The sequence below is a fragment of the Micropterus dolomieu genome, linkage group LG11 (assembly GCF_021292245.1).
Source record: "Micropterus dolomieu isolate WLL.071019.BEF.003 ecotype Adirondacks linkage group LG11, ASM2129224v1, whole genome shotgun sequence".
In the NCBI taxonomy this organism is placed as follows: Eukaryota; Metazoa; Chordata; class Actinopteri; order Centrarchiformes; family Centrarchidae; genus Micropterus; species Micropterus dolomieu.
In genome coordinates this window covers 26,290,286-26,302,106 of record NC_060160.1, presented here as the reverse complement: position 1 = coordinate 26,302,106, position 11,821 = coordinate 26,290,286, and the positions used below count along the sequence as shown (strand labels likewise).

The 11,821-nt window shown below is 41.4% G+C and overlaps 1 protein-coding gene across 1 annotated transcript; it reads left to right on the top strand.

Moving 5' to 3' along the window:
• The first annotated feature begins 1,086 nt into the window (after nucleotides 1-1,086).
• On the top strand, nucleotides 1,087-10,901 carry LOC123979454. The gene is made up of 4 exons (XM_046063376.1): nucleotides 1,087-1,429; nucleotides 6,529-6,652; nucleotides 8,168-9,055; nucleotides 10,092-10,901. The coding sequence occupies exons 1-4, from the start codon at nucleotides 1,087-1,089 to the stop codon at nucleotides 10,666-10,668; spliced, it is 1,932 nt and encodes a 643-aa protein (XP_045919332.1). The 3' UTR covers nucleotides 10,669-10,901.
• Nucleotides 10,902-11,821: the final 920 nt, after the last annotated feature.

Here is an 11,821-nt window from a genome sequence, read left to right as displayed (position 1 = left end):
AGTAATGAGACAGGGACTAAAAGTAACTCCAAGACTGAGGTTGTCAGTGAAACCCAGAATGTCAACAATATTACAGATAAAGCTCCGATAAGTGTTGGGGCTGAGGATAAAGCTGATACTGTCACTGCAGATCAAGCTGAGACAAAGCCTCTGGATATAGATAAAATTAAATCTAGCCATGTAGCAAAAGGTTCCCGATCCCAGAAGTCCAAATCATCTAAGTCCAGCTCCAGGACTCGACCTGGCACAGCCACAGGGCTCCGACCGGGTGTGGTCAGCCCACGACTAAGCAGAGGGCTTGGAGACCTTGAGTCAACGGGGCCCACTGAGGGCATCGAGTCAACTTGGCCTCGCCGAATCATTGTCAGAAAGAGGACTGTACGGCAGGGTGGAGCACTCCACAACCTTCCTATTCTCCCCCCACTCCCCTCTGTGCTCTCAGCATTGGAGAAGAGGCGCCCGCATTCCCAACTCCACCCTCGTCCAGGCCACTTGTCAGAAAACCCGTTAACAAACTCAATGAACATTACAAGTATTGTGGGACGATGCTCACTTAAAGAGCCCTCTCATCCAGAACCTGGACAGGGGGTGAGTTTGGTGGGTAGGGCTTCCCTGAAGGAGCAGAATTTGGAGCACTGGAGGGTCTGCAGAGAGCAGGAAGAACCCAGGACATCCAGGAGCAAGGAGAAACAAGGAGAAGAGAGTAAAGAGAAGACTGAGAGGGAGGAGAGGAGGGGGAAAGAAGCGAGAGACAAGGAGAGGAGAAAAGAGAAAGAAAGGGTTACTATCAGTGAGGGACTGGTGGAGGAAACCAAGCGAGAAAAGTCTGAGAGAAGGATTGAAAGGAAAGTGCAAAAGGATGGAAACAAAAAGGAACTTGTGGAAAAGGAAAAGGACGTAGAAATTATGTGTGAAAAGGTGGAGGATAGAGGGATAAAGATTAAGGATGGAATACAAGAGTGGCATGGACAAGAGTTGGAGGAGGTGGTGGCTAAATTAAAGAAAGAAGAAGGTGAGGTGGAAGGAGGAGAGGGAGGAACCCTTGGAGAGGAAGGGAGGGTGGAGGGTTGGGATGCTGTCCTTGAGATGGTCACCACATTGTGGGATGATGGCTGGGAGAAAGGGGGAACAGAAGGAGGAGGTGATACAGATTCTTTCTCGGGCTCCCTGCAACGTTGGCCTCTTCTTCGCCCCCCGATTGGCTTTGGGGGCTCCCACCCCCCCTCCTCAGCAGCTTCAGAGCTCAGCCTAACAGAGTTAGAAAGGAGAGCCAGGGAGCTGGACTCTGACCTAGAGCACCTAGACCTGTCTCAGCCCCATAGGGACACCCAGGATTTGTACCAAACACTGCTGGAGTCACAGAGGGAACGAGCTGACATGTACCAAACACACCCTGGGCCGCAGAGAGAGAAAGCTGCCCTCTTGACTGGTAGGTATTAGCTGGATTTTCTGTGTTTGTTTTCATTCCTACCATATTTTTTCATTCATGTCACTTATTATGTTTTATATAAGGCAAAATGTTTTATGATCACTTAGTTAAAAATAAAATATCCTGATTATGTCACAGTGATGTTATCAGGGTTATCTTGGCTTAGGTTTGGAGACCTCAAATTTATAACAGAAAGCTTGCCTTTTCATAAATGACTAGTGCAGGGCCTGTTCACAGGGGTTGATGGGACACCTCCCTGAGCCTTTTAGCAGTGCAGTGCTTGTTCAAAATGTGCGTCCTCCTGTCTTCTGCCTTATGCGTCATCAAGCAAGAAGTAGGTCTTAAATGTGAAGTATTGGTTAACTTGAAATAGTAGCCTTTTAATACTGTGTAGGCAGTTGAGCAAGGACACCGCAGGGAGTTGAGCCCCATTCTAACAATGTGAAAGTACCACTACCAGTGCCATTTATTTTTGGCTAAACACTGATTTACAAGTATTGTAAATGAAATCAGGTATATAAATACTTTAATGTACAATAAATACTTCACATAGATTAAATGAAACTATTAGCTTAAAACACGAGATAAATGCAATTAATTAGTTAATGAATGACACCTGTCTTGAGCACCTTCAAGTTATACAGTTTGAGCCAATTTGGGAAAAATTAATTTCCCTGACCTCTTGCAAAAAGGCGGTAGAGCAAGCTACTGGAATATTTCCAGTTAGCATATCATGAGGTTCCATTTTTAATCTGCAACAGAGACAAATGAGATATAGTAATATATATATCATGTATACCTTATTATATCACCTACAGCATTAACTTCAAATGCTATTTGCACTAGCCCACTGTGTAATGCGCTTTCTCTTTCGTACAAAGCTATAACTTAAAAAAAGTCTTACTTAACTCCTTATCAACAACCATATTTTGTATATCAAATATTTAATAACATAATCGAAATACGAACAGACACACACACACACACACACACACACACACACACACACACACAAGCTCACACACAGATTCCTGCCTTCATCAGGGAGATCTACCATGTTGCAGTGAAACCCATTAATTCACATTTTTATGTTCATGGTTTATTGTTTACTATGTGAGCAGTCAAAACAGCAGTAGTATTGTACTGTATACACTGAGCACTTTCCTGATGTCAGCAGTTGCACTGTATTGTTTGTAACTGAGAGTGGAGAGTTAGGCTGGGATATTGGCTTTGAATTGTTTCATTTATACATGTACCAAAATAACAGGTGGTGAATTTGTGCCAGCAGAGTGGAACTGTCCATTGTTCTGAACTGATGTAGCAATCCACTGCCAGGCATAGACATTGTTTTCCAGTATTTTCTCCTCATTAATATCAGGATAGTGCTGTAATATGACTTTAGAAAGGAATAATGAGGTGTTGTAATGTTTTAGTTAGCTTGACTTTAGAGCATCACAATCCTCAGTGCATTGTTTCACATCAATGCAATCCAGTTTGTGTTGTTTCTTGCCGTTCCCGGTTCTCTCAGAATCCAAGACCTATAATTTTAGATATCAATGTTCCATCTCCCTGGAAGCAGAGCTCATCTCACTATGCAGCTCATTTTTTACAGTGATCATGAAGGGAAAAAATAAGTCTAATAAAGACACAACACATATGATTTATAAATTATATAATATTAATTTGGTATATTAAAATACTTTTGAATTACACACTGGCTTTCTTAGATAGTTCATAGATTTCAGCCTTAAGATACTTTCCAGTAATAATGCCCAAGAAAACAGTGATACCAGTTTGGCATAAATAGGTAATAAATAGTTCACACACTTCTGGCTCAAATACTCAACTGAGATCTGTTTGGCATCTAGGCTTTGACAATAACTTGCTCCCTAAGGGGACAACATATTGAGGTGGATGTTGGGGGGGGGGTTAAGGTCTGTTCCATTTAGGGGTGGGGGTTAGGCTTACAGAGAGGTTTGGACTGGGGCTTGTTTGCTTGTCTGTTTGGATCTGGTAGTGCAGATTTGGTTATTGGCAAATATCAAAGATATTTAAACATTTTAATAAAGTTATTACAATTACCAAAATTATTAATAAACGTTAAGAACTACGGGGCACCAGGCTGAGATCAGGGACCTATAACCAAAATGTGAAAGGGGATTTGTCCACTTGTCAGTATTTAAATACTATTTATTACCGTAAATCCGAGTACTGACTGCAAGTTTTCTTTAAAAGGTAAAACAGAGTTTATTTTCTTCAGCACCGATCAATGAGCAATAACTCCAGCAGATAAACCATATTATCTACTCAAAGCACAATCATATAATGCAGGTGTGTGCATGTGTGGGTGTTCATATGAGTGTGTGTGTGGCACAGTAGAGGGGGAAGAAGGAAAATGGTGGACTTGAGCATGTGGGTGGCTCGTCACGCGATGATCCTAAATGGTGGCAGGCCCTTGAAGCTTAAACAAAAGGATAGGAACCACAATGGAGGACACACTCCACCTGGCCTCACCAAGAAGGCATGGAGCGCAACTGAGTAGGCTACCATGCCATCTGTGGGTTCCAGATGTGTATGTATGAGGATGCGTGTAAGGCAGGGCTATTAAACTACAAATTCAATTGTGCCAGACATTTTCTCACAAGTTGGGATGGGTAACGTTATCATTAGAATTTTATTGATACATTCTTATTAGTACACCTTATTGGTTCAGTTCTTTATATTACTCTCATCAGTTCTTTTTCCTTAAAAAAAAATTGGCTTGTTAAAAAAAAAAATATCTTACTGGAAACAAATCTAAAATGCCAGAAAAATAAATCAAATTCCTGATATTCAAAATACTAAGTGAAGTTAAGAAAAGAATGATGAACTCTATCAGTCTTCCCTCCTCCTGCTGCTGGTAGACAGGAGCTGGTTTGTCTCAGCCAGCATCTGAGTTTAGGCCCTACATGTGCCATATTTTTATGTAAATGGAAAACTGAGCTAAACAGTTACTAAAGACAGTAGGGGTGTGACGAGACACTTAACCCACGAGATGAGATTCGAGATTCGAGATTGGGTTCACAAGATCAAGACAAGACAAGATTTTAACACTATATTTAAGAAATCTTTAAAGCTGAATTATATAAATATTCTGAGCGTCAAACACTTTTTTCAAACACATTTTTTATTTATTTACATAAGAGAAACACAAAATTCTGGGGGCAGGTGACAATTCTGTGCCGCTTTCAGATCTCTTTCTCCTGTAGATCAACCTTTCTCCTGTAGTATCCTCTCTGCTGAGTCATGATTTAGTCTTTTGTGTCTTTGTATGGGGAAGTAACCTCTTTAAATGTGACTGTGGCACCTTTTCACCATAATGAGTAATTTAATTTAGTTATAAACTTCTGGACTTTAATAGTTCCTGTGTTTCAGCAGATTTTCTGCTCATGGTCTCTGTGTTCACTGACATGTCCAGAGAAAAAGGCAAAATACTACCAGACTAAGGTCATCATTTCATGGGAAGTCTACCTGGCCTTCACTCTGCTGTGCATTATGTTTTTGATCCGTTGGTAGTAACGTTATCCCCTTCAGAGCGTTTGACTGATGCAGTTTGGGACTGCATGCTGCATGTGAAACCAAAAGTAGGCTAAATGAAAAACTTGTGATCAGGCCCAAATCTCATCACAGATCCACATTAACTTCCAGTGCAGCTCGCAGTCCCAAACAGAGCGGGCTGTGCTTCAGTTTTTAGATGTTTATGTTGCAAAACTCTTCCACCTAAGTTACCACTCGTCATATAAAAAGGTCTGGACTCACAGCGCGAGCGTGTTCAGCTGTTTACTATCACAGCCTATGCTGGTGTCAATCAGCTGGCAGGAGTTGATTCGCTCTCTGAGTTTAATCTTATCAGCTATACATTTGTTTTTCACTGCGTGAGAAAATTAATGTGTGGCTTGACAGCGTGTGAAAAATGTCATTTGCAAGAGTCTTGCGAGACAGCTTTTTACCTGACGAGAAATCTCGTCACACTAGATCACAAGGGCGGCTGTGGCCAGGTAGAGCGGGTTGGCTGTTAATCGGAAGGTCGGCGGTTCAATCCCTGGCTCCCTGGTTGCATGGGGAGTATGAGTATTGCTTGCCCCCTTGGGCAAGATACTGAACCCCAAAGTTTGAGCACTGAGGCTCAGTGTATGAATGTGTATGAATGCAGATGTAGTGTAAAAGTGCTTTGAGTGGTGAAAAGACTAGAAAGGCGCTATACAAATATGGAGCATTTACAGGACAGACTTCAGCTAGTCTGTAATAATTAGCTTTAACCGAACTAGTGTTTGTGTAAAACCAAAACACAGCTACGGTGGATGAGGGACTGAGCAGATTAAAATGTCGTGTTACTGAACAAATCAACTTCCGTAATGTCAGCTGATCTGCTGGCTGACTTCTCTCCGTGTGCGTGTGTGTGGAGGCGCTCTGCAGAGACACAGAGGAGGGGAAAGGCTGCAGGTCGGACAGTCAGGTCAGAGCTAGCTTTTCACTATGAACGTACATGCATTATATACTTTTGCGTCTTATAGCTTGTTTGCAGAAGAGTCGTGTTGGTTGTAAACCACTATGCCGTTGTCATGAAATTTTGTTCGAATCAATACTTCGGTCAAAAATTTTCTTTCGGTGCCCAAGACTATGACTATGTTGCAACCAGAGTCGCAGTGGAAAGGCAAAGGCAGACCAGATGGATTTTGGTGCTGTTTCTTTGTTAAGGCTTGAGTTTTGAAGTAGCCCTAGTCTTTGTTTTATGTGTGCGGTCCCAACATACCTCATGTCTACCCATTCTCCACCATGTTACCTAGATTAGGATTTGTTGGCTCTGGTACTGTAATTATCTTCTCAGACACCTATGTGTGTGTGTGTCACTTTTCTAATCCTGCAGGAAGGGTTCAGCTAGATAAATGCAAACCATCGACTCAAACATCGACATTGATCCACTGATTGTAATCAAATATCCAATGGCTTGACTAGGAGGGGAATGAATTGCATAATGTATTGATTATAGGTCCTGTATCTCTTGTTTAATTGTATATATAATTGTCTTGTTAATAGTTAAATCTGTGCTCTATTTTCAGGTGTGGGAAGCAGATCCCAGGTCAGTTTGGAGCTCAGTGCTCTGGCCTCACCAGCTATGGACACAGACAGACAGTCTGTTGACTGGTCAACCAAATCTGCTGGGACTTCCACTGTTGGCACAAGGTAATTCCTTGAAAACGGTTGTTGTCAGCAGTGACACTGAACAGTTCTCTGCCAGATGTTGACATACATCCTGGGTGACTGGAAGTTAATCGCATGGGGCAAAAACAAAATCCAGGTTACAATTCAGCCAAGATATACTGAAGTTCTGATCAAGATTACGTTTAGACAGGGTTAAAAATCCACTGGTCCACTATGCCATTGGAACGCAAGTTAAATTTAAAGCCATGCCTTTGTACTGTACATTGATATTTACTGGCTTTTTGGGCCAGTTTAGTGAATATGTGACTTTGACTAGGATATCTCGATAATTTTAACAAATTCTGTGGGTGCCAGTCACCACATTAACATGGATCATGGCAGATTAAAAAACTTTAAGTTTCTGAGAATTTCAAAGCTGATTTAAGCAACAAAATATCATTTTTGGATTTTGGGTTTTTTCTTTTCATTTCTCATTTTCTTCTCTTTTTATATTTACTTGCAGATCAATGAAATATATCAGCATCTGGTTTTGACACTGCTATGTACTTTGCAGTGTGGTGTCAAGAGTTTTGCTTTTAAAATTGATTCTACATGTATGTAAATGCACAAAACGTCTTGAGGCTGAGCCATGAGTGATAGAAATAAACAAAATGGTTGTGGCCCAACACTTGAGCCTTGAGGCACACCACATGTAATCAATTAATCAGAACAGTAACAGTGAATAAAATAAACAAGAAAGATGCTAAACGAACTACAATCTTGGTCAGACAAAGAGTTTAAGACAGATTCCTAAATCTCAAAAATAAAGCAACATATTAGTGCTGAAGTTCCTAAAGTCTTTTTCACACTTTGTTCATCTGCTCTCATCTCCTTTTAAGTTTAGTCCAGCTGACTTCCTATTGCAACAAAACACAGCCATTTGTTTATTAAGTGATTTTTGTGTACATGTGGGTGATTTGGCAGAAGATTTGACTGCACATTTACATGGTGCTGTACAACATTTCTGATTTGGGGGCTTTCACTGGCATGACATGCAATGCAGAATATACTGTATGGCTTTAATATGTGATATATATTTTTACTTTTAAACTTTGTATGTTTTCCTTCTTTTTACACTATTTAAAACCCTACAGTTGTTGTAATTGTTTTGGTTAACATTTGTGATCTGGACCATCAAAAAACTCTGGACCATTATAAAAACTATTCATATAGGTGTCAGGAGCACTTTTTCCTGAATCTTCCGCAGATCATGATAACAATCATATATCATCATATAACAACAACAACATATATAGCAAATGTATTCATAATGATGTGTCCATCACCCAAGACATCTGTGCAAGCATTCAAATCAGAGCCATACAAATATGCTCTGTGGGGCTTAGAGACAAAAACAAATCAGTAGCCTTGATCCGAAAAAGTAGGTTACAATAAATTTGATGGCATCTGTGGTTACCAGTGGCAAAAAAAAGTCACAGGATCTTTGCAGACACATGAGGATGTAGCAGTCATTTGACTGCCTTGTCCTTTTTCTAGCTCCACTAAGGAGGACAGCTCTCCAGACTCCAACGTTACACTGGAGTCCGACTCCAGTGGCGTCTTCCTCTCCTTATCCAATCAGAGCCAGGAGGAGGCTGGCTCTGACAGCGACCAGCCAATCAGTGGCTCCGACCTAGGCAGCAGCAGCACATCACTGGAGAAAGACGGGGATGATGCAGGGTTAAAGGAATGGGGGAGGGAAGAGAGTACAGAGCTTCAGTGGTGCTACCCATCACTCCTCAACACTTCCTTGCATGAAGACATAGAAGGAGATGGCGAAAGAGAGGAAGCATGGCATGGAAAGATGGGGGGAGACGAAGAGAGAGGAATAGATGAGAATGGAAGGAGAGCTGATAAGATAGGAACGGTTTCAGTTATTGAGACCTCACTTGACCATACAGATGAGGGATCCACAACTATAAATGCCCCACAAAGTGAAGAAATACCACACAGGAAAAAAGTGACCCTCATGGGAAGTCCTCCCCTTCCTCTGTCTCCCTCAAAACAACAGATCAAACACCTTCTAGATCCTAATCAGAAGCCAATCAGAAGCTCAGGACTGGACTGTGGTGACTTAGATCCCTTTGTCCAATCGGACAGCTTTGTTTACCTTGCCGTGTCTGCAAGACCTGCCTCCAGGGGTGAAGTCGCCACATTGACAGAAGTTCCCACCCATGATACTAAACAAGACAGTGTACGGCAACATTCAGACAGCATGAAAACACACTTGGACCAGTCGAATACAGAACGGGATGCCAAGCTGACTCACCTTGTCCCACAAAAACTAGAGGAAGGAGACTTTCTGTGCACTGACAGCTTTGTCTATCTGGCTGCTCCAGCCTGCCTCCTACTGGGCCCCGCAGGAACCACACCCTACAGCGGCAGGTATGTGCATCTTGGTGTGTTCACTGTAGCTGTAGTGAATTTCATTGTTTGTAATTTCGGTGTGCGGTCAGACAAATAACGGTAAAGCAATTTAGTTAATGAACCCATAGATCCATCCATCCATCCATTTTCTGCTCCACTTTTCTTGGTTTGGGGCGCAGAGGCACACAGCTAAGTAAGGTATCCCAGTCTTTCTCCCTGGCATTGTCTTCCATTTCTAGGGAATATCGAAAGGTTCCAGCCCAGATGTGTGTTCTTAGTCATCCATACGGTGTGCCTGGAATACCTTCACAGAGAGACCTTTATGAGGCATCCCAATCAGATGCCAAAACTGCATCAGCTGTCTCCTATCAATGGAGCAGCCCAGCTCCTTCCAGCCCCACCCATTTCTTTAAGGGTGACCCCTTGCCACCCTTTGACAATCTGGACATTTGCTTTGTTTGGTTATTACTCAAAGCTCATGACCAAAGGTGGGTTTGGAATGTTGATCGACCAGTAAATTGAGTGTTTCCTTCAGCCTCAGCTTCCTCTTAATCATTACAGTCCAGTACAGCATCCATATTACTGCGGATGCAACACATTTGTCGATCCCACATTCCGTTTTACATCTTGGGAATGCCTGGTTGAGGCTCTGCAAGGATTACAACTCTCTACCCTACCCTATCTCTGGTGGACTTTTTCTCGCATCCCAGAGATGGTTAGGCAAACAGAATCCAAGTGGCTCATGTTCAGAGCCTCCATTGCAGAGGCAGCTGCTCAGAGTTGTGGCCAGAAAGTTATTAGTCCTTTACGTGGTTGCAACCAGCGGACCTAATGGTGAACACTAGCTTAGAAGAAGAAGGAGTCCTTGTCATTCAATAATATACAAATAGCTTGTATGAGTGTTCAGATTTCTGCTTTTTAAAAGCAGTGCATTGCACCTGACAAATACATATAAGAATGAGATTGGTGACAGGCAGCAGATGCCAGTGATTACTTTGGCCACTGCAATTAAGTATTACTGTAGTACAATATTCTTTCTGTTGTGTTTTTCCAGGGAGTCAGACTCGGAGAGTTCAGGATCTGGCCCTGTTGATCTATCAGTACTGGGTTGTGGCTCAGTGGCAGGGGACAGTGACTGGGACTCAGACCTGTCCGATTCCGATCCCAGTCGCTCCTCCAGAATCTCAGCTGCTGGTAACAAATCTGCACGGCCCAAGCGGCTGCCTGCTGAACCAGGCTGGGACTTGTTCGGAGAAACCACTGAACCTGAAGTGCTGAGTGAGCTCTTCACAGAACAGGACAGAAACATCAATGGCAAAGCAAGGAAGGTGACCGGGGTTTCCACCAGCATGGCAGGGACACAAGCCATTCCCACATCAACTCAGCCTGTCACTACGCCAATGAAGGCAGCGACACCAGCAGAGCAGTCGTCAACAACAAAGAAGGTGACATGGCAGTTTAAACCTGCCCAGAGGTCAGTCTGCACAGGAAGCAGAAAGGAGAAAGAAAAAGAAGCAACATCATCGTCTTTGGTAAGGTTCACCGAACTGGGAGGAGGCGAGAACCATAGACCCTCCCCTTCATCTTCATCATCTTCATCATCGTCACCGTCATCTTCCTCTTCTGGTTGATTTGTGAAGGAAATAATTTTTGTTTGACCATTTAGAAGGAGCTTTCATTGCTTGAAAATGAATTGGTTGCAAAACGGTAGAAAACATGTATAACTTATAAACTGATGGCTATAGCTTTTTTGCCTGTAAATTCTGACTTTTGCATCAGCTGCTGCCATTGCCTTCTTATGACCTTATACAGTAAAGGCTGCCAAAAAAACTGTTAATTGTTGCATTTTCAGAGATTAGCCTACACAATATTGTATATAATCAATTTAAGTTTGAGACATTGTGAGACTCAGGCTAAACAGAAACCTTCAGGTTGAGATTTAATGGAAATGTGGCCGCTGATAGAAAGATATGCACAGTGTCACGCCAAATGGATATTATAAACAGTCAAATTTTTAAACACAGGGTTGATTTAATAGTTACACAGTCATATTAGTCTCTATCTAAATAATACATTTTAATAGTTCCGTGGGTTTTTTATTTATTTACTGTACAGGTAATACACAGCTAAGGAAAATAAACCAGAACAGAAATCACATATCAGGCATTTTCAGTCATTTGGCTTGGTCACCTGTATTTAAACATTATTATTCCAGTGTTGGAAATCAGCTACAGTGACACATAAAAATGATTACAGTTGAAGAAAAATATTTGTGTGGAACATTGTTTTATTGGTTTATAAATATCTAATGATGTTAATGTGTCTCAGGCCTTATTACATTTCCTTCCCCATTTAATGCCTCACTTAAACACCTGCTTACTACTTCATATCTGAACTTTAGTGAACAATGTATTTTATAATCACATCCAACTTTACAGTGTATTTAACAGTGTGTCAATAATATATTTTGAACATTGAGATTATTACAGAGTGAAATATATATACTGTATATGTGATGAATGTGAAGAACTGAACAAATAATGGAAGGGATTAGTAATAAAATTTAATTTAAATGTTTTATTTATCAATTAGATTTCAAATTGTGAATGTAATTGAGCAATATGCTTACAGATTCATACTATATTCTATGTTACATATGTGGAAAAGTGTTGCCTGAGTGATGTGTATAATAATGGCTGAGTTTAATTTTATTTATACAGCCAAATACTAATTGTAAATGCAGTCTTACACTAATTTAGAGGTTCTATTTGTAACATTTCTAAA